We start from the raw sequence: 21,442 nt of genomic DNA, 5'->3' as shown, positions 1-21,442 counted from the left end.
GGATGTTGGATGCTGACGATCCAGGGCCAGGATGCTTCCAGAGCGCCTACTCCACCCACAATGCGTGTCATGCCAAAGTCGTAAGCTTCGTTGCCGGTGGAATAAGTCATGGGGTAGTAGTCAGGTTGCGGAGCGCGGAGGCCGCAGGAACCTCTGCAAGCAGAAAGTCATTTCCATGCTGCTGCGTGGCCTGCTGTGGCTCAGGCTGAAGCTCAGCCCTGTGCCCTCCCCACAAGCGTTTGCAGGCCCAGCAGGCCAGGGAAGCCCATGGGATGTTTGTCTGTCCAAGGAACGGAGGCTTCCCCATGGTGGGTAGGAAGCTGTGGCCCAGCCACGGGGGACAGGCGGGTCCCCTCCAGGGAAGGCCCCAAGTGTTGCCACGGCTCCCTCCCAGGGCCTGGGGCCACTTACCCGCAGGGGTACTGTATGCCGTGGGCCAGCGCGGCCACGGTCAGCAGGACGAGGAGGCCGAGCCGATTCATGGCTGCCAGAGGCACGTGTCAGCTGCAAGCACTGAGGGCTCCGTGCAGCAGCACAGCCACAGCCGCAGTGCCCGGCAGCAGCCGCGCTGCCCGTGGTGGCCCCGGCCCCGGGGCTGATGTCACTGAGGGCTGGGTTCCGTGTTTGGGGCGCTGTGGGGGCCTGTGCAACCGGGGCCCACTGGGGGAGGGGCAACACCGAATCCATGGGCCGTGGAATGGTTTGGGGTGGAAGGGACCTTGGAAATCACATAGCTCCGACTTCCTGCCATTGGTAGGGATGGATAGTTTGTACTGGAGAAGTTTGCTCAGAGCCTGGCTCAGAAGCTGTCGTTGGACAATTTGAGGGAGGATGGGACATTGAAGTACAAAGTCTTTATCAACAGGACCTGACTGAGGCAGGAACCAGAGCTCTTGATCAAAGGTTGGCCTCTGCGTGAACCTTCCAACCAAATGTTGTCGAGATCCGCTCATCGGCAAAACGTGGATTTGCCTTTCGCTAATCAGAAACTGGACAAGGCCACATCTGGCCTTCTTTTGGGATGTAGGATCACAGACAACTTCCTTGGTTCCTCCTGGAGTCCTCCAAGGCCTGGGGAGCATCCCAAGAGGAGAAAAAAACCAGATGATCCTGCACTAGAAGTTCTGGTAGCTTGTTTATTCAACAGCATAAAGATGGGCCTCTCTCGCAGCCCAGTCAGAAACCTCACTGCCTGGAGGGGAAGGCACCTGCAGGGTTTCCCAGTTGCTGGCAGTGGTTCTCCAGTCCTTCACTGTGACTGACACTGGCTTCCCCCCCCGTTGATGGGCAGACCTGCATGATGGTCAAGGATTAGGGTAACTTGTGATGTGTCTCCCTTCATCACTGTAGGCAGTCTTTTACAGTAACGATTAGATGCATTGCTTAGCTTATCCTTTTCCCATTCTTTGCGGTTTTGAATTACAGTAAGTTGCATTTATTCCTGAAGTTGGTGTCTGTGTCTTCTGTGCTGACTTTGCCTACATGAAAAACAGGCATCCGCAGCTGCTCTGGGCAACCCGTGCCAGTATGTCTGCAGCCTGACAGTCAAGAATTTCTTCCCAGTATCTCATACGAAGCTACCCTCTGTCGCTGTAAAGCCATTGCCCTTGTCCTTTGAGGACCTGCCCTTGTAAGAAGGGCTGCTCTCTGCTGCTTTCTTTAGGCCCCTCTTCTTGCAGGATGAGGCTGTGCAGTCTCTGAGGCCAGCAGCTGCTGAGGAATCCATTTGGGGCAGGGAGCTGGTTGTGCAGCTGCAGTGCCAGCTGCAGATTGAGCTCTGGCTGGTGGGAGTCTGGGACCAGAGACTGCCACCCTTTGCATGACAGAGGGCACAGGGAGCTGTGGCACAGGCCAGGGATTTGAACGGACCCTGAGTGCTGCAGCAGGAGCCGGTGGCTCTTTCTGGAATGTGACATCTGCGAGTCTGCTGGGGGAATGAATCCTGAGGTTGAATGGGTACGGATACCCGCTCTGACTGGCTGAGAGTGGTGTGGGTAGGGAATCAAACGGGTCACCCATCAGCTTGTTGGAGTCACCTGTGCCTCTGGAATGGTCACACAGGGGAGATTCCTCAGCATTTTGGCAGCCCAGATGGGACCTAAGGACAGTACTGCTGGAGCCTCCGTCCTGAAGAGCAGCTACTGGTGAGTTCACCTGGGACCTTTAGAGCAGGAAGGAGCCACGGGAGGAGTGTTATAATTCCATGTGCAGAGTCTGTGTAAATTATAAGCGTGGAATTGAGCCTCTCTATTGCTGTGGCATTTGCCGCAGATTCGGTGAAGTCGTGGGTAGTGGGTGGAGAAGGTGTGCGCAGCATGAGCGGTGTGAGGTGGCCACAGAGGAGTTGTGGAGGCCCCCGTAAGTTGTGAGGTAGAGGGGCTCGAGTCTCTGCTTGAAGGCTTTTGCAGACAGGCACAGGGAGAACCTTGTGTCCCTCATGCCGCACAATGGGTGCCAGAGCACACACAGAAGGGGGTGGAAATCCCTTCTTGGCACGCAGAAGAGGGCTTCACATGCACCAAGGTGTTTGACGTGGTGGGAAATATCCCTGTTTTAGGTGAGGACGTGTCTGTGGCCAAAGTTGTAGAGAACTGGGAGAACTTCTTAATGGGCAGCAGAATTTTGCACACTAAGGTTGTGCCAGGATGATGGGGCAGCTCGAAGCTTGTCTCCCCTCTGGGCAGGGTAATGACCATCCCCAACCCTGAGTGACACTCTTGGACTCAGTGTCTTTAGTGAGCGGGCAGCCCCTGAAATTTACTTCAGTAAATATTTGAAGAAGCTTATGCCAGGCTGGCAGGGGCAAGTACAGATGTGGGATGATTGCTCTCAGCACAGCCCACCTTGATTAATACAAAGGGAAGAATGCCACATGCCGTGAGACAGGACTCCATTTGCCTGGAACCCAAGAAGAATATCCAGAAGCAGACGGAGTGACACCTAGCCCAAGGCATTTTGAAGCCTTCCATTAATGCGGGCGTTCAGAGCTGCAACGGCTAGCTCAGTCCTGAACACGCATTAATTGGTACAGCTCCGGTTCCTTCTTGCTGTGTGAGCCCTGGCCCTCAGGTAGAAGTGTGGCTCTGGCGTGGAAGACAGGCAGACTCTCACGTGGGTGACAAGATAGGTTGATTGCTGCCAGCTGGCCAGGTGAAAAATGACTTCTCTGGGCTCTCCTTGACCTTAAGTACCAGGGGTGTGGAGAGGGGCAGGGATTAGCCCAGGACCAATACCATGGGGGGTGGGAGTTACCAGGACAAAAAGACAGTACGCAGGGCATCTGATACACGCTACAGGGCGGAGAAGTCATAGGCTCTGCCAATCACCCCAGCCCCCCACCAGAGTCTGGGCAGGGTTGCAGGGAGATGGACAGGAGCCACAACTAGGGAAAAACCAAAGGGGTTGGAACACGGGGTAATCTGGAACAAACCATTCTACGTAAAGTTGCAAAGTAATAATTTTCACACCGCAACATTCCAGTATATTTAGAAAGTCAGTGTTCACTTGCCTTCACCTGGAAAAGACAGCAACTGCCTTCAACAACTGTCTTCCCCGTGGCATTAGGCTGTCATTTTTTTCTTTGCCCGTCCCACCGCCCCAAATATTGAGGTTTGATTGAAAAGAGTATAAATTCTGGGGCAAATTTGTACAGTTTGTAGAGGATTTGTTAATTAGTGAGTCGAGATAAGAAGGTTCTTGCCCATCCTGTGGTGCTTATGTGCAGCACTCAGACAAGGAAGCACGGCAAGCTGCAGTTTGTATCTGTGCAGCTGGATCTTTGACTGCTCCTTCTCTCCGTTTGCCAGACTTACACAGCAACCTCATCTTCCTTGACTCCTCCCTGTCTCTGCCTTTGTCTCCTCCCAAATTTGGAGCCAAGCCCAGGGATCTTTTCCCCATGGCTCCCAGGCTTGGCCCTCCCTGCCTGTGAACAGCCTCGGTGTTGCAGCTGCTGTTGGCCCACTCACTTTGGCCTTCCATGGCATTCCCGGTGTGCTCTCCTACTGTTTCTGCCAGGTTCCTCTCCCCAGAATGAGCCCAGCTCTTCCTTTGAGTATCTGTGAAGTGTGACCGCCCAGCACATCAGTCCCCCTTTACTACCTGTGAACTCTGGCTCTGCCTTAGGGCACTGGTGACGGGCCTTAAGCTTTAGCTTTCCTAGTTTCAGATTCTGTGCTGCTTAGGGGTGTAGTTCTGAGCCTCGCATTAAGTGCTAGTAGGCTCTTTTCATAGAGTAAGTAGACAAACAAATCCTTTTCCTGCTGAGGACCAAGGACAACTTTCAGGCCAACAGCATAAACAACAGCGGACTGAAGAGAGAAAACAAGAAGGATGAGACCCCACAACCCGAAGCTGCAATTGGACAATTAAACCCCAATATGCAAATGGACCAAAACTTAATAAAACCTTAAGATCTTGTGACCCGGCAGCCATTTTGTGGCCATTATTTGTCCAACTTGTGGATAGCCCTGATCAGGCTCCTGTCCTGGCCAAGGTGGATTCTGGAGGCCTTTCAAGAAATACCTACTTCCTTTTTTATCTCTGTCCAATCTCTGTTTCAGGTCAGCCCTCCCAAGCCATCACTGGCAGTCCACTCAGGAGGCAGGAGCTTCCCTTGTCATGCTTGGGACTGTCTCTGGTCTGTTCTCTTTGCCCAAGCCTACACCAGGCCCTAAATCATCAGCCCACGGGCATTTGAGCACTGTCCCCAAGGTGTCTGCTTTTGTCCTATCCCCTTCCTAGGCTTGGTGTACCGGGTTCCTCCAGCCCATGGTGGCTCAGGGCACTCTCCTCTCTGACCAGGCACACTGGTGCTCTCTGGAGCCACTCTGTCCCTTTGTGCCTCAGGCTCATTCTGCAGGTGCCGAAGGTGGCACTTGTTGCCCTTCCCAGGAATTGGAATTACACCGAAAAGATGGTTCCCTGTGAACAAAGCTAGCTTTATTTCAACAATTAGATCAACTCCAGTGTTTGCCTGCACACCGGAGAGAAATGTGGGCGGGACAGAGCAGGGTTTTGACACTGAGGCTGCCTTTGGATCAGCAGGCATTGCCCCAGCAGGAAAGGGCTGTGGTGCACTGCAGCCTGCCCTGGATCCTGCCTGTCCTGCTGCTCAGGAAGCACTTTCAGCGGTGTGGTATGCACGCATGTTGTAGTCAATCCAGTGATAGAAGTGCCGAGTGGAGATGTAGATTCCAGGCTGCTTTGGTCTGGCGCAGCCTTCTCCCCAGCTGGTTATGCCGACAACCCACCAGTACTCGGCGGTGTTGTCCTTGCACATGAGAGGACCACCACTGTCGCCCTGCAAGAGAGCAGAGAGGATTAAGGTGGTGTTGAGTGGCCCCTGCCAGCACCGGGGCTGTCTCCTCTTCTCTCACAGCCCCTGCCAGAACTGTATTCCAGGCAGAGGAAGGCTCTCCTCAGAGGCTGGAGCCTCCAGAGCCTTGGCTGTGAATGGCTTGGGGTCCTGTAGGGTAGGGCTCTCTGTGTCCTCTCTGCACAAGGCAGGAGTCCTGGATGTGCAGAGCATGGATGTTTGGCACCCGGATCTCTGCGCTGCCGAGAGCGCTAGCTGGGCTTTCTGGGCTTTCTGGCACAAGGGGGGCACTGGGCAAGTAGGAGTGGATGGGGAGTGTGTAGGAAGCCCCCCCCCCCCCCCCCCCCCAGCAGCTGGGGGGGAGCTGGGGCTGGGAGGGTGACCGGGAGAACTGGCCGGGGCAAAGCAGACCCTGGGCTGTGTTTGGGCAGCGCTGCCAGGGCTGCTGGTGCTGCTGGGGGCTGAGAGGCTCGTGACACATTCATACCTGGCAGGCGTCGATGGCGCCCTGTGGGTAACCAGCACACAGGTTGTAGGGGTGGACTTGCCCTGCATACCAGTCACTGCTGTTGCAGAGCTGGGAATTGATGAGCTGGACCTTGGCCTCCTGCAGGCGACCACGTGAACCTTGAGCTGTGAGCAGAGAAAGCAATAAGCCCTCAGCACCCCCATGTCAGTTCTCCTTCCCCGTCTGAGGGGAATCCCTGTCCCTTGGGCACGGCTTTCCCTCCGCAGAGGCGCTAGGGCACGGTGTCCCTGCTTCCCGCCTTTGGGGAGCAGGCCAGGCCCATCTCTGCACCGGGCTACGTCCTTCAGCCTGGCTTTGGACTCTGCTGTGAGGAAGCCCAAACCCTCTCCCCACTGCACTTAGCTGGAACTCACATCTTGCAGTGGTGGAACCCCAGCCAGCGATCCAGCAGTTGTTGAGCTTTGAGACTTCTAGGGCGGGGTCAGCCAGACAGGCCAGCTGGATGTAGGCGCTGCACTGGACAGAACCGTCCAGTTGCAGCAGGGCAATGTCGTAGCTGAAGTCGGCACGCTTGTAGTAGGGGTGAACCACCACCTGCTTCACGTTGCGAACTACGGCCCCAGGGCCCGGCTGAGTGAACTTGGTAGCTCCAAGCACCACATACAGCATGCTGATGTCACTGGAAAGAAGATGGAGAGAGGGCTGAGAGGGAGCAGAGCCATGTACCACAGCAGCCCAGCAGCTGCCTCTCTTCTGCTTGGCAAGGCAGAGAGGGAGCAGTGCTCTGGCAGGTGTGAGTGCCCTCACACACATGAGGCTGGGGGAATGTCGAGCTGGAGGCCGCTAGGAAGCCTTGGCACAAGCCCAGGCTTCTCCTGAGCAGTGTGGCAGCTGGACTGCCTGAGAGGAAAGGGGACGGGAGTAGCAGGTGGTGGCTGCTGACAGGGCACCTGCTGGTGTAGCGAGGGTGTCCCCATTCCCTGGTCTGCCTTACTCAAACTTGTCGAAGCAGTGGGCCGCCGTGAGGACCCAATCTGCAGTGATGAGGGACCCTCCACACCAATGACCCAGGTTCGGTGAAAGGGGATGTTGGATGCTGACGATCCAGGGCCAGGATGCTTCCAGAGCGCCTACTCCACCCACAATGCGTGTCATGCCAAAGTCGTAAGCTTCGTTGCCGGTGGAATAAGTCATGGGGTAGTAGTCAGGTTGCGGAGCGCGGAGGCCGCAGGAACCTCTGCAAGCAGAAAGTCATTTCCATGCTGCTGCGTGGCCTGCTGTGGCTCAGGCTGAAGCTCAGCCCTGTGCCCTCCCCACAAGCGTTTGCAGGCCCAGCAGGCCAGGGAAGCCCATGGGATGTTTGTCTGTCCAAGGAACGGAGGCTTCCCCATGGTGGGTAGGAAGCTGTGGCCCAGCCACGGGGGACAGGCGGGTCCCCTCCAGGGAAGGCCCCAAGTGTTGCCACGGCTCCCTCCCAGGGCCTGGGGCCACTTACCCGCAGGGGTACTGTATGCCGTGGGCCAGCGCGGCCACGGTCAGCAGGACGAGGAGGCCGAGCCGATTCATGGCTGCCAGAGGCACGTGTCAGCTGCAAGCACTGAGGGCTCCGTGCAGCAGCACAGCCACAGCCGCAGTGCCCGGCAGCAGCCGCGCTGCCCGTGGTGGCCCCGGCCCCGGGGCTGATGTCACTGAGGGCTGGGTTCCGTGTTTGGGGCGCTGTGGGGGCCTGTGCAACCGGGGCCCACTGGGGGAGGGGCAACACCGAATCCATGGGCCGTGGAATGGTTTGGGGTGGAAGGGACCTTGGAAATCACATAGCTCCGACTTCCTGCCATTGGTAGGGATGGATAGTTTGTACTGGAGAAGTTTGCTCAGAGCCTGGCTCAGAAGCTGTCGTTGGACAATTTGAGGGAGGATGGGACATTGAAGTACAAAGTCTTTATCAACAGGACCTGACTGAGGCAGGAACCAGAGCTCTTGATCAAAGGTTGGCCTCTGCGTGAACCTTCCAACCAAATGTTGTCGAGATCCGCTCATCGGCAAAACGTGGATTTGCCTTTCGCTAATCAGAAACTGGACAAGGCCACATCTGGCCTTCTTTTGGGATGTAGGATCACAGACAACTTCCTTGGTTCCTCCTGGAGTCCTCCAAGGCCTGGGGAGCATCCCAAGAGGAGAAAAAAACCAGATGATCCTGCACTAGAAGTTCTGGTAGCTTGTTTATTCAACAGCATAAAGATGGGCCTCTCTCGCAGCCCAGTCAGAAACCTCACTGCCTGGAGGGGAAGGCACCTGCAGGGTTTCCCAGTTGCTGGCAGTGGTTCTCCAGTCCTTCACTGTGACTGACACTGGCTTCCCCCCCCGTTGATGGGCAGACCTGCATGATGGTCAAGGATTAGGGTAACTTGTGATGTGTCTCCCTTCATCACTGTAGGCAGTCTTTTACAGTAACGATTAGATGCATTGCTTAGCTTATCCTTTTCCCATTCTTTGCGGTTTTGAATTACAGTAAGTTGCATTTATTCCTGAAGTTGGTGTCTGTGTCTTCTGTGCTGACTTTGCCTACATGAAAAACAGGCATCCGCAGCTGCTCTGGGCAACCCGTGCCAGTATGTCTGCAGCCTGACAGTCAAGAATTTCTTCCCAGTATCTCATACGAAGCTACCCTCTGTCGCTGTAAAGCCATTGCCCTTGTCCTTTGAGGACCTGCCCTTGTAAGAAGGGCTGCTCTCTGCTGCTTTCTTTAGGCCCCTCTTCTTGCAGGATGAGGCTGTGCAGTCTCTGAGGCCAGCAGCTGCTGAGGAATCCATTTGGGGCAGGGAGCTGGTTGTGCAGCTGCAGTGCCAGCTGCAGATTGAGCTCTGGCTGGTGGGAGTCTGGGACCAGAGACTGCCACCCTTTGCATGACAGAGGGCACAGGGAGCTGTGGCACAGGCCAGGGATTTGAACGGACCCTGAGTGCTGCAGCAGGAGCCGGTGGCTCTTTCTGGAATGTGACATCTGCGAGTCTGCTGGGGGAATGAATCCTGAGGTTGAATGGGTACGGATACCCGCTCTGACTGGCTGAGAGTGGTGTGGGTAGGGAATCAAACGGGTCACCCATCAGCTTGTTGGAGTCACCTGTGCCTCTGGAATGGTCACACAGGGGAGATTCCTCAGCATTTTGGCAGCCCAGATGGGACCTAAGGACAGTACTGCTGGAGCCTCCGTCCTGAAGAGCAGCTACTGGTGAGTTCACCTGGGACCTTTAGAGCAGGAAGGAGCCACGGGAGGAGTGTTATAATTCCATGTGCAGAGTCTGTGTAAATTATAAGCGTGGAATTGAGCCTCTCTATTGCTGTGGCATTTGCCGCAGATTCGGTGAAGTCGTGGGTAGTGGGTGGAGAAGGTGTGCGCAGCATGAGCGGTGTGAGGTGGCCACAGAGGAGTTGTGGAGGCCCCCGTAAGTTGTGAGGTAGAGGGGCTCGAGTCTCTGCTTGAAGGCTTTTGCAGACAGGCACAGGGAGAACCTTGTGTCCCTCATGCCGCACAATGGGTGCCAGAGCACACACAGAAGGGGGTGGAAATCCCTTCTTGGCACGCAGAAGAGGGCTTCACATGCACCAAGGTGTTTGACGTGGTGGGAAATATCCCTGTTTTAGGTGAGGACGTGTCTGTGGCCAAAGTTGTAGAGAACTGGGAGAACTTCTTAATGGGCAGCAGAATTTTGCACACTAAGGTTGTGCCAGGATGATGGGGCAGCTCGAAGCTTGTCTCCCCTCTGGGCAGGGTAATGACCATCCCCAACCCTGAGTGACACTCTTGGACTCAGTGTCTTTAGTGAGCGGGCAGCCCCTGAAATTTACTTCAGTAAATATTTGAAGAAGCTTATGCCAGGCTGGCAGGGGCAAGTACAGATGTGGGATGATTGCTCTCAGCACAGCCCACCTTGATTAATACAAAGGGAAGAATGCCACATGCCGTGAGACAGGACTCCATTTGCCTGGAACCCAAGAAGAATATCCAGAAGCAGACGGAGTGACACCTAGCCCAAGGCATTTTGAAGCCTTCCATTAATGCGGGCGTTCAGAGCTGCAACGGCTAGCTCGGTCCTGAACACGCATTAATTGGTACAGCTCCGGTTCCTTCTTGCTGTGTGAGCCCTGGCCCTCAGGTAGAAGTGTGGCTCCGGCGTGGAAGACAGGCAGACTCTCACGTGGGTGACAAGATAGGTTGATTGCTGCCAGCTGGCCAGGTGAAAAATGACTTCTCTGGGCTCTCCTTGACCTTAAGTACCAGGGGTGTGGAGAGGGGCAGGGATTAGCCCAGGACCAATACCATGGGGGGTGGGAGTTACCAGGACAAAAAGACAGTACGCAGGGCATCTGATACACGCTACAGGGCGGAGAAGTCATAGGCTCTGCCAATCACCCCAGCCCCCCACCAGAGTCTGGGCAGGGTTGCAGGGAGATGGACAGGAGCCACAACTAGGGAAAAACCAAAGGGGTTGGAACACGGGGTAATCTGGAACAAACCATTCTACGTAAAGTTGCAAAGTAATAATTTTCACACCGCAACATTCCAGTATATTTAGAAAGTCAGTGTTCACTTGCCTTCACCTGGAAAAGACAGCAACTGCCTTCAACAACTGTCTTCCCCGTGGCATTAGGCTGTCATTTTTTTCTTTGCCCGTCCCACCGCCCCAAATATTCAGGTTTGATTGAAAAGAGTATAAATTCTGGGGCAAATTTGTACAGTTTGTAGAGGATTTGTTAATTAGTGAGTCGAGATAAGAAGGTTCTTGCCCATCCTGTGGTGCTTATGTGCAGCACTCAGACAAGGAAGCACGGCAAGCTGCAGTTTGTGTCTGTGCAGCTGGATCTTTGACTGCTCCTTCTCTCCGTTTGCCAGACTTACACAGCAACCTCATCTTCCTTGACTCCTCCCTGTCTCTGCCTTTGTCTCCTCCCAAATTTGGAGCCAAGCCCAGGGATCTTTTCCCCATGGCTCCCAGGCTTGGCCCTCCCTGCCTGTGAACAGCCTCGGTGTTGCAGCTGCTGTTGGCCCACTCACTTTGGCCTTCCATGGCATTCCCGGTGTGCTCTCCTACTGTTTCTGCCAGGTTCCTCTCCCCAGAATGAGCCCAGCTCTTCCTTTGAGTATCTGTGAAGTGTGACCGCCCAGCACATCAGTCCCCCTTTACTACCTGTGAACTCTGGCTCTGCCTTAGGGCACTGGTGACGGGCCTTAAGCTTTAGCTTTCCTAGTTTCAGATTCTGTGCTGCTTAGGGGTGTAGTTCTGAGCCTGGCATTAAGTGCTAGTAGGCTCTTTTCATAGAGTAAGTAGACAAACAAATCCTTTTCCTGCTGAGGACCAAGGACAACTTTCAGGCCAACAGCATAAACAACAGCGGACTGAAGAGAGAAAACAAGAAGGATGAGACCCCACAACCCGAAGCTGCAATTGGACAATTAAACCCCAATATGCAAATGGACCAAAACTTAATAAAACCTTAAGATCTTGTGACCCGGCAGCCATTTTGTGGCCATTATTTGTCCAACTTGTGGATAGCCCTGATCAGGCTCCTGTCCTGGCCAAGGTGGATTCTGGAGGCCTTTCAAGAAATACCTACTTCCTTTTTTATCTCTGTCCAATCTCTGTTTCAGGTCAGCCCTCCCAAGCCATCACTGGCAGTCCACTCAGGAGGCAGGAGCTTCCCTTGTCATGCTTGGGACTGTCTCTGGTCTGTTCTCTTTGCCCAAGCCTACACCAGGCCCTAAATCATCAGCCCACGGGCATTTGAGCACTGTCCCCAAGGTGTCTGCTTTTGTCCTATCCCCTTCCTAGGCTTGGTGTACCGGGTTCCTCCAGCCCATGGTGGCTCAGGGCACTCTCCTCTCTGACCAGGCACACTGGTGCTCTCTGGAGCCACTCTGTCCCTTTGTGCCTCAGGCTCATTCTGCAGGTGCCGAAGGTGGCACTTGTTGCCCTTCCCAGGAATTGGAATTACACCGAAAAGATGGTTCCCTGTGAACAAAGCTAGCTTTATTTCAACAATTAGATCAACTCCAGTGTTTGCCTGCACACCGGAGAGAAATGTGGGCGGGACAGAGCAGGGTTTTGACACTGAGGCTGCCTTTGGATCAGCAGGCATTGCCCCAGCAGGAAAGGGCTGTGGTGCACTGCAGCCTGCCCTGGATCCTGCCTGTCCTGCTGCTCAGGAAGCACTTTCAGCGGTGTGGTATGCACGCATGTTGTAGTCAATCCAGTGATAGAAGTGCCGAGTGGAGATGTAGATTCCAGGCTGCTTTGGTCTGGCGCAGCCTTCTCCCCAGCTGGTTATGCCGACAACCCACCAGTACTCGGCGGTGTTGTCCTTGCACATGAGAGGACCACCACTGTCGCCCTGCAAGAGAGCAGAGAGGATTAAGGTGGTGTTGAGTGGCCCCTGCCAGCACCGGGGCTGTCTCCTCTTCTCTCACAGCCCCTGCCAGAACTGTATTCCAGGCAGAGGAAGGCTCTCCTCAGAGGCTGGAGCCTCCAGAGCCTTGGCTGTGAATGGCTTGGGGTCCTGTAGGGTAGGGCTCTCTGTGTCCTCTCTGCACAAGGCAGGAGTCCTGGATGTGCAGAGCATGGATGTTTGGCACCCGGATCTCTGCGCTGCCGAGAGCGCTAGCTGGGCTTTCTGGGCTTTCTGGCACAAGGGGGGCACTGGGCAAGTAGGAGTGGATGGGGAGTGTGTAGGAAGCCCCCCCCCCCCCCCCCCCCAGCAGCTGGGGGGGAGCTGGGGCTGGGAGGGTGACCGGGAGAACTGGCCGGGGCAAAGCAGACCCTGGGCTGTGTTTGGGCAGCGCTGCCAGGGCTGCTGGTGCTGCTGGGGGCTGAGAGGCTCGTGACACATTCATACCTGGCAGGCGTCGATGGCGCCCTGTGGGTAACCAGCACACAAGTTGTAGGGGTGGACTTGCCCTGCATACCAGTCACTGCTGTTGCAGAGCTGGGAATTGATGAGCTGGACCTTGGCCTCCTGCAGGCGACCACGTGAACCTTGAGCTGTGAGCAGAGAAAGCAATAAGCCCTCAGCACCCCCATGTCAGTTCTCCTTCCCCGTCTGAGGGGAATCCCTGTCCCTTGGGCACGGCTTTCCCTCCGCAGAGGCGCTAGGGCACGGTGTCCCTGCTTCCCGCCTTTGGGGAGCAGGCCAGGCCCATCTCTGCACCGGGCTACGTCCTTCAGCCTGGCTTTGGACTCTGCTGTGAGGAAGCCCAAACCCTCTCCCCACTGCACTTAGCTGGAACTCACATCTTGCAGTGGTGGAACCCCAGCCAGCGATCCAGCAGTTGTTGAGCTTTGAGACTTCTAGGGCGGGGTCAGCCAGACAGGCCAGCTGGATGTAGGCGCTGCACTGGACAGAACCGTCCAGTTGCAGCAGGGCAATGTCGTAGCTGAAGTCGGCACGCTTGTAGTAGGGGTGAACCACCACCTGCTTCACGTTGCGAACTACGGCCCCAGGGCCCGGCTGAGTGAACTTGGTAGCTCCAAGCACCACATACAGCATGCTGATGTCACTGGAAAGAAGATGGAGAGAGGGCTGAGAGGGAGCAGAGCCATGTACCACAGCAGCCCAGCAGCTGCCTCTCTTCTGCTTGGCAAGGCAGAGAGGGAGCAGTGCTCTGGCAGGTGTGAGTGCCCTCACACACATGAGGCTGGGGGAATGTCGAGCTGGAGGCCGCTAGGAAGCCTTGGCACAAGCCCAGGCTTCTCCTGAGCAGTGTGGCAGCTGGACTGCCTGAGAGGAAAGGGGACGGGAGTAGCAGGTGGTGGCTGCTGACAGGGCACCTGCTGGTGTAGCGAGGGTGTCCCCATTCCCTGGTCTGCCTTACTCAAACTTGTCGAAGCAGTGGGCCGCCGTGAGGACCCAATCTGCAGTGATGAGGGACCCTCCACACCAATGACCCAGGTTCGGTGAAAGGGGATGTTGGATGCTGACGATCCAGGGCCAGGATGCTTCCAGAGCGCCTACTCCACCCACAATGCGTGTCATGCCAAAGTCGTAAGCTTCGTTGCCGGTGGAATAAGTCATGGGGTAGTAGTCAGGTTGCGGAGCGCGGAGGCCGCAGGAACCTCTGCAAGCAGAAAGTCATTTCCATGCTGCTGCGTGGCCTGCTGTGGCTCAGGCTGAAGCTCAGCCCTGTGCCCTCCCCACAAGCGTTTGCAGGCCCAGCAGGCCAGGGAAGCCCATGGGATGTTTGTGTGTCCAAGGAACGGAGGCTTCCCCATGGTGGGTAGGAAGCTGTGGCCCAGCCACGGGGGACAGGCGGGTCCCCTCCAGGGAAGGCCCCAAGTGTTGCCACGGCTCCCTCCCAGGGCCTGGGGCCACTTACCCGCAGGGGTACTGTATGCCGTGGGCCAGCGCGGCCACGGTCAGCAGGACGAGGAGGCCGAGCCGATTCATGGCTGCCAGAGGCACGTGTCAGCTGCAAGCACTGAGGGCTCCGTGCAGCAGCACAGCCACAGCCGCAGTGCCCGGCAGCAGCCGCGCTGCCCGTGGTGGCCCCGGCCCCGGGGCTGATGTCACTGAGGGCTGGGTTCCGTGTTTGGGGCGCTGTGGGGGCCTGTGCAACCGGGGCCCACTGGGGGAGGGGCAACACCGAATCCATGGGCCGTGGAATGGTTTGGGGTGGAAGGGACCTTGGAAATCACATAGCTCCGACTTCCTGCCATTGGTAGGGATGGATAGTTTGTACTGGAGAAGTTTGCTCAGAGCCTGGCTCAGAAGCTGTCGTTGGACAATTTGAGGGAGGATGGGACATTGAAGTACAAAGTCTTTATCAACAGGACCTGACTGAGGCAGGAACCAGAGCTCTTGATCAAAGGTTGGCCTCTGCGTGAACCTTCCAACCAAATGTTGTCGAGATCCGCTCATCGGCAAAACGTGGATTTGCCTTTCGCTAATCAGAAACTGGACAAGGCCACATCTGGCCTTCTTTTGGGATGTAGGATCACAGACAACTTCCTTGGTTCCTCCTGGAGTCCTCCAAGGCCTGGGGAGCATCCCAAGAGGAGAAAAAAACCAGATGATCCTGCACTAGAAGTTCTGGTAGCTTGTTTATTCAACAGCATAAAGATGGGCCTCTCTCGCAGCCCAGTCAGAAACCTCACTGCCTGGAGGGGAAGGCACCTGCAGGGTTTCCCAGTTGCTGGCAGTGGTTCTCCAGTCCTTCACTGTGACTGACACTGGCTTCCCCCCCCGTTGATGGGCAGACCTGCATGATGGTCAAGGATTAGGGTAACTTGTGATGTGTCTCCCTTCATCACTGTAGGCAGTCTTTTACAGTAACGATTAGATGCATTGCTTAGCTTATCCTTTTCCCATTCTTTGCGGTTTTGAATTACAGTAAGTTGCATTTATTCCTGAAGTTGGTGTCTGTGTCTTCTGTGCTGACTTTGCCTACATGAAAAACAGGCATCCGCAGCTGCTCTGGGCAACCCGTGCCAGTATGTCTGCAGCCTGACAGTCAAGAATTTCTTCCCAGTATCTCATACGAAGCTACCCTCTGTCGCTGTAAAGCCATTGCCCTTGTCCTTTGAGGACCTGCCCTTGTAAGAAGGGCTGCTCTCTGCTGCTTTCTTTAGGCCCCTCTTCTTGCAGGATGAGGCTGTGCAGTCTCTGAGGCCAGCAGCTGCTGAGGAATCCATTTGGGGCAGGGAGCTGGTTGTGCAGCTGCAGTGCCAGCTGCAGATTGAGCTCTGGCTGGTGGAAGTCTGGGACCAGAGACTGCCACCCTTTGCATGACAGAGGGCACAGGGAGCTGTGGCACAGGCCAGGGATTTGAACGGACCCTGAGTGCTGCAGCAGGAGCCGGTGGCTCTTTCTGGAATGTGACATCTGCGAGTCTGCTGGGGGAATGAATCCTGAGGTTGAATGGGTACGGATACCCGCTCTGACTGGCTGAGAGTGGTGTGGGTAGGGAATCAAACGGGTCACCCATCAGCTTGTTGGAGTCACCTGTGCCTCTGGAATGGTCACACAGGGGAGATTCCTCAGCATTTTGGCAGCTCAGATGGGACCTAAGGACAGTACTGCTGGAGCCTCCGTCCTGAAGAGCAGCTACTGGTGAGTTCACCTGGGACCTTTAGAGCAGGAAGGAGCCACGGGAGGAGTGTTATAATTCCATGTGCAGAGTCTGTGTAAATTATAAGCGTGGAATTGAGCCTCTCTATTGCTGTGGCATTTGCCGCAGATTCGGTGAAGTCGTGGGTAGTGGGTGGAGAAGGTGTGCGCAGCATGAGCGGTGTGAGGTGGCCACAGAGGAGTTGTGGAGGCCCCCGTAAGTTGTGAGGTAGAGGGGCTCGAGTCTCTGCTTGAAGGCTTTTGCAGACAGGCACAGGGAGAACCTTGTGTCCCTCATGCCGCACAATGGGTGCCAGAGCACACACAGAAGGGGGTGGAAATCCCTTCTTGGCACGCAGAAGAGGGCTTCACATGCACCAAGGTGTTTGACGTGGTGGGAAATATCCCTGTTTTAGGTGAGGACGTGTCTGTGGCCAAAGTTGTAGAGAACTGGGAGAACTTCTTAATGGGCAGCAGAATTTTGCACACTAAGGTTGTGCCAGGATGATGGGGCAGCTCGAAGCTTGTCTCCCCTCTGGGCAGGGTAATGACCATCCCCAACCCTGAGTGACACTCTTGGACTCAGTGTCTTTAGTGAGCGGGCAGCCCCTGAAATTTACTTCAGTAAATATTTGAAGAAGCTTATGCCAGGCTGGCAGGGGCAAGTACAGATGTGGGATGATTGCTCTCAGCACAGCCCACCTTGATTAATACAAAGGGAAGAATGCCACATGCCGTGAGACAGGACTCCATTTGCCTGGAACCCAAGAAGAATATCCAGAAGCAGACGGAGTGACACCTAGCCCAAGGCATTTTGAAGCCTTCCATTAATGCGGGCGTTCAGAGCTGCAACGGCTAGCTCGGTCCTGAACACGCATTAATTGGTACAGCTCCGGTTCCTTCTTGCTGTGTGAGCCCTGGCCCTCAGGTAGAAGTGTGGCTCCGGCGTGGAAGACAGGCAGACTCTCACGTGGGTGACAAGATAGGTTGATTGCTGCCAGCTGGCCAGGTGAAAAATGACTTCTCTGGGCTCTCCTTGACCTTAAGTACCAGGGGTGTGGAGAGGGGCAGGGATTAGCCCAGGACCAATACCATGGGGGGTGGGAGTTACCAGGACAAAAAGACAGTACGCAGGGCATCTGATACACGCTACAGGGCGGAGAAGTCATAGGCTCTGCCAATCACCCCAGCCCCCCACCAGAGTCTGGGCAGGGTTGCAGGGAGATGGACAGGAGCCACAACTAGGGAAAAACCAAAGGGGTTGGAACACGGGGTAATCTGGAACAAACCATTCTACGTAAAGTTGCAAAGTAATAATTTTCACACCGCAACATTCCAGTATATTTAGAAAGTCAGTGTTCACTTGCCTTCACCTGGAAAAGACAGCAACTGCCTTCAACAACTGTCTTCCCCGTGGCATTAGGCTGTCATTTTTTTCTTTGCCCGTCCCACCGCCCCAAATATTCAGGTTTGATTGAAAAGAGTATAAATTCTGGGGCAAATTTGTACAGTTTGTAGAGGATTTGTTAATTAGTGAGTCGAGATAAGAAGGTTCTTGCCCATCCTGTGGTGCTTATGTGCAGCACTCAGACAAGGAAGCACGGCAAGCTGCAGTTTGTATCTGTGCAGCTGGATCTTTGACTGCTCCTTCTCTCCGTTTGCCAGACTTACACAGCAACCTCATCTTCCTTGACTCCTCCCTGTCTCTGCCTTTGTCTCCTCCCAAATTTGGAGCCAAGCCCAGGGATCTTTTCCCCATGGCTCCCAGGCTTGGCCCTCCCTGCCTGTGAACAGCCTCGGTGTTGCAGCTGCTGTTGGCCCACTCACTTTGGCCTTCCATGGCATTCCCGGTGTGCTCTCCTACTGTTTCTGCCAGGTTCCTCTCCCCAGAATGAGCCCAGCTCTTCCTTTGAGTATCTGTGAAGTGTGACCGCCCAGCACATCAGTCCCCCTTTACTACCTGTGAACTCTGGCTCTGCCTTAGGGCACTGGTGACGGGCCTTAAGCTTTAGCTTTCCTAGTTTCAGATTCTGTGCTGCTTAGGGGTGTAGTTCTGAGCCTCGCATTAAGTGCTAGTAGGCTCTTTTCATAGAGTAAGTAGACAAACAAATCCTTTTCCTGCTGAGGACCAAGGACAACTTTCAGGCCAACAGCATAAACAACAGCGGACTGAAGAGAGAAAACAAGAAGGATGAGACCCCACAACCCGAAGCTGCAATTGGACAATTAAACCCCAATATGCAAATGGACCAAAACTTAATAAAACCTTAAGATCTTGTGACCCGGCAGCCATTTTGTGGCCATTATTTGTCCAACTTGTGGATAGCCCTGATCAGGCTCCTGTCCTGGCCAAGGTGGATTCTGGAGGCCTTTCAAGAAATACCTACTTCCTTTTTTATCTCTGTCCAATCTCTGTTTCAGGTCAGCCCTCCCAAGCCATCACTGGCAGTCCACTCAGGAGGCAGGAGCTTCCCTTGTCATGCTTGGGACTGTCTCTGGTCTGTTCTCTTTGCCCAAGCCTACACCAGGCCCTAAATCATCAGCCCACGGGCATTTGAGCACTGTCCCCAAGGTGTCTGCTTTTGTCCTATCCCCTTCCTAGGCTTGGTGTACCGGGTTCCTCCAGCCCATGGTGGCTCAGGGCACTCTCCTCTCTGACCAGGCACACTGGTGCTCTCTGGAGCCACTCTATCCCTTTGTGCCTCAGGCTCATTCTGCAGGTGCCGAAGGTGGCACTTGTTGCCCTTCCCAGGAATTGGAATTACACCGAAAAGATGGTTCCCTGTGAACAAAGCTAGCTTTATTTCAACAATTAGATCAACTCCAGTGTTTGCCTGCACACCGGAGAGAAATGTGGGCGGGACAGAGCAGGGTTTTGACACTGAGGCTGCCTTTGGATCAGCAGGCATTGCCCCAGCAGGAAAGGGCTGTGGTGCACTGCAGCCTGCCCTGGATCCTGCCTGTCCTGCTGCTCAGGAAGCACTTTCAGCGGTGTGGTATGCACGCATGTTGTAGTCAATCCAGTGATAGAAGTGCCGAGTGGAGATGTAGATTCCAGGCTGCTTTGGTCTGGCGCAGCCTTCTCCCCAGCTGGTTATGCCGACAACCCACCAGTACTCGGCGGTGTTGTCCTTGCACATGAGAGGACCACCACTGTCGCCCTGCAAGAGAGCAGAGAGGATTAAGGTGGTGTTGAGTGGCCCCTGCCAGCACCGGGGCTGTCTCCTCTTCTCTCACAGCCCCTGCCAGAACTGTATTCCAGGCAGAGGAAGGCTCTCCTCAGAGGCTGGAGCCTCCAGAGCCTTGGCTGTGAATGGCTTGGGGTCCTGTAGGGTAGGGCTCTCTGTGTCCTCTCTGCACAAGGCAGGAGTCCTGGATGTGCAGAGCATGGATGTTTGGCACCCGGATCTCTGCGCTGCCGAGAGCGCTAGCTGGGCTTTCTGGGCTTTCTGGCACAAGGGGGGCACTGGGCAAGTAGGAGTGGATGGGGAGTGTGTAGGAAGCCCCCCCCCCCAGCAGCTGGGGGGGAGCTGGGGCTGGGAGGGTGACCGGGAGAACTGGCCGGGGCAAAGCAGACCCTGGGCTGTGTTTGGGCAGCGCTGCCAGGGCTGCTGGTGCTGCTGGGGGCTGAGAGGCTCGTGACACATTCATACCTGGCAGGCGTCGATGGCGCCCTGTGGGTAACCAGCACACAAGTTGTAGGGGTGGACTTTCCCTGCATACCAGTCACTGCTGTTGCAGAGCTGGGAATTGATGAGCTGGACCTTGGCCTCCTGCAGGCGACCACGTGAACCTTGAGCTGTGAGCAGAGAAAGCAATAAGCCCTCAGCACCCCCATGTCAGTTCTCCTTCCCCATCTGAGGGGAATCCCTGTCCCTTGGGCACGGCTTTCCCTCCGCAGAGGCGCTAGGGCACGGTGTCCCTGCTTCCCGCCTTTGGGGAGCAGGCCAGGCCCATCTCTGCACCGGGCTACGTCCTTCAGCCTGGCTTTGGACTCCGCTGTGAGGAAGCCCAAACCCTCTCCCCACTGCACTTAGCTGGAACTCACATCTTGCAGTGGTGGAACCCCAGCCAGCGATCCAGCAGTTGTTGAGCTTTGAGACTTCTAGGGCGGGGTCAGCCAGACAGGCCAGCTGGATGTAGGCGCTGCACTGGACAGAACCGTCCAGTTGCAGCAGGGCAATGTCGTAGCTGAAGTCGGCACGCTTGTAGTAGGGGTGAACCACCACCTGCTTCACGTTGCGAACTACGGCCCCAGGGCCCGGCTGAGTGAACTTGGTAGCTCCAAGCACCACATACAGCATGCTGATGTTACTGGAAAGAAGATGGAGAGAGGGCTGAGAGGGAGCAGAGCCATGTACCACAGCAGCCCAGCAGCTGCCTCTCTTCTGCTTGGCAAGGCAGAGAGGGAGCAGTGCTCTGGCAGGTGTGAGTGCCCTCACACACATGAGGCTGGGGGAATGTCGAGCTGGAGGCCGCTAGGAAGCCTTGGCACAAGCCCAGGCTTCTCCTGAGCAGTGTGGCAGCTGGACTGCCTGAGAGGAAAGGGGACGGGAGTAGCAGGTGGTGGCTGCTGACAGGGCACCTGCTGGTGTAGCGAGGGTGTCCCCATTCCCTGGTCTGCCTTACTCAAACTTGTCGAAGCAGTGGGCCGCCGTGAGGACCCAATCTGCAGTGATGAGGGACCCTCCACACCAATGACCCAGGTTCGGTGAAAGGGGATGTTGGATGCTGACGATCCAGGGCCAGGATGCTTCCAGAGCGCCTACTCCACCCACAATGCGTGTCATGCCAAAGTCGTAAGCTTCGTTGCCGGTGGAATAAGTCATGGGGTAGTAGTCAGGTTGCGGAGCGCGGAGGCCGCAGGAACCTCTGCAAGCAGAAAGTCATTTCCATGCTGCTGCGTGGCCTGCTGTGGCTCAGGCTGAAGCTCAGCCCTGTGCCCTCCCCACAAGCGTTTGCAGGCCCAGCAGGCCAGGGAAGCCCATGGGATGTTTGTCTGTCCAAGGAACGGAGGCTTCCCCATGGTGGGTAGGAAGCTGTGGCCCAGCCACGGGGGACAGGCGGGTCCCCTCCAGGGAAGGCCCCAAGTGTTGCCACGGCTCCCTCCCAGGGCCTGGGGCCACTTACCCGCAGGGGTACTGTATGCCGTGGGCCAGCGCGGCCACGGTCAGCAGGACGAGGAGGCCGAGCCGATTCATGGCTGCCAGAGGCACGTGTCAGCTGCAAGCACTGAGGGCTCCGTGCAGCAGCACAGCCACAGCCGCAGTGCCCGGCAGCAGCCGCGCTGCCCGTGGTGGCCCCGGCCCCGGGGCTGATGTCACTGAGGGCTGGGTTCCGTGTTTGGGGCGCTGTGGGGGCCTGTGCAACCGGGGCCCACTGGGGGAGGGGCAACACCGAATCCATGGGCCGTGGAATGGTTTGGGGTGGAAGGGACCTTGGAAATCACATAGCTCCGACTTCCTGCCATTGGTAGGGATGGATAGTTTGTACTGGAGAAGTTTGCTCAGAGCCTGGCTCAGAAGCTGTCGTTGGACAATTTGAGGGAGGATGGGACATTGA

At 55.9% G+C, this 21,442-nt stretch overlaps 3 protein-coding genes across 3 annotated transcripts; all 3 read right to left on the bottom strand.

Moving 5' to 3' along the window:
• Nucleotides 1-5,113: 5,113 nt before the first annotated feature.
• Nucleotides 5,114-7,352, bottom strand: LOC136304805 (acrosin-like). The gene is made up of 5 exons (XM_066208251.1): nucleotides 7,282-7,352; nucleotides 6,781-7,023; nucleotides 6,200-6,465; nucleotides 5,805-5,950; nucleotides 5,114-5,302 (listed from the first exon to the last, which is right to left on the bottom strand). Exons 1-5 carry the CDS (start codon nucleotides 7,350-7,352, stop codon nucleotides 5,114-5,116), a joined length of 915 nt encoding a protein of 304 aa, XP_066064348.1.
• Nucleotides 7,353-11,983: 4,631 nt separating this feature from the next.
• On the bottom strand, nucleotides 11,984-14,221 carry LOC136304804 (acrosin-like). Its single transcript, XM_066208249.1, has 5 exons — nucleotides 14,151-14,221; nucleotides 13,650-13,892; nucleotides 13,069-13,334; nucleotides 12,674-12,819; nucleotides 11,984-12,172 (listed from the first exon to the last, which is right to left on the bottom strand). Exons 1-5 carry the CDS (start codon nucleotides 14,219-14,221, stop codon nucleotides 11,984-11,986), a joined length of 915 nt encoding a protein of 304 aa, XP_066064346.1.
• A 4,631-nt stretch (nucleotides 14,222-18,852) lies between these two features.
• On the bottom strand, nucleotides 18,853-21,081 carry LOC136304803 (acrosin-like). The gene is made up of 5 exons (XM_066208248.1): nucleotides 21,011-21,081; nucleotides 20,510-20,752; nucleotides 19,929-20,194; nucleotides 19,534-19,679; nucleotides 18,853-19,041 (listed from the first exon to the last, which is right to left on the bottom strand). The coding sequence occupies exons 1-5, from the start codon at nucleotides 21,079-21,081 to the stop codon at nucleotides 18,853-18,855; spliced, it is 915 nt and encodes a 304-aa protein (XP_066064345.1).
• Between the last annotated feature and the right edge of the window lie 361 nt (nucleotides 21,082-21,442).

This window comes from Chamaea fasciata, unplaced genomic scaffold, assembly GCF_029207755.1.
Source record: "Chamaea fasciata isolate MVZ Bird 193981 ecotype frontalis unplaced genomic scaffold, bChaFas1.0.hap1 SCAF_182, whole genome shotgun sequence".
Classification (NCBI taxonomy): domain Eukaryota; kingdom Metazoa; phylum Chordata; class Aves; order Passeriformes; family Sylviidae; genus Chamaea; species Chamaea fasciata.
This window is presented reverse-complemented; position numbering and strand designations above follow the sequence as displayed.

Bases quoted from the DNA above. Each gene is read 5' to 3' on its own strand.
- LOC136304804 (XM_066208249.1), bottom strand. From the start codon at position 14,221: ATGAATCGGCTCGGCCTCCTCGTCCTGCTGACCGTGGCCGCGCTGGCC. The intron at 13,335-13,649 runs GTAAGGCAGACC...TCTTCTTTCCAG, and splicing joins CACTGCTTCGACAAGTTTGA to TGACATCAGCATGCTGTATG. The intron at 12,173-12,673 runs GTATGAATGTGT...GCTCTCTTGCAG, and splicing joins GCGCCATCGACGCCTGCCAG to GGCGACAGTGGTGGTCCTCT.
- LOC136304805 (XM_066208251.1), bottom strand. From the start codon at position 7,352: ATGAATCGGCTCGGCCTCCTCGTCCTGCTGACCGTGGCCGCGCTGGCC. The intron at 5,951-6,199 runs GTGAGTTCCAGC...CTCTGCTCACAG, and splicing joins GGGTTCCACCACTGCAAGAT to CTCAAGGTTCACGTGGTCGC. The intron at 5,303-5,804 runs GTATGAATGTGT...GCTCTCTTGCAG, and splicing joins GCGCCATCGACGCCTGCCAG to GGCGACAGTGGTGGTCCTCT.
- LOC136304803 (XM_066208248.1), bottom strand. From the start codon at position 21,081: ATGAATCGGCTCGGCCTCCTCGTCCTGCTGACCGTGGCCGCGCTGGCC. The intron at 19,680-19,928 runs GTGAGTTCCAGC...CTCTGCTCACAG, and splicing joins GGGTTCCACCACTGCAAGAT to CTCAAGGTTCACGTGGTCGC. The intron at 19,042-19,533 runs GTATGAATGTGT...GCTCTCTTGCAG, and splicing joins GCGCCATCGACGCCTGCCAG to GGCGACAGTGGTGGTCCTCT.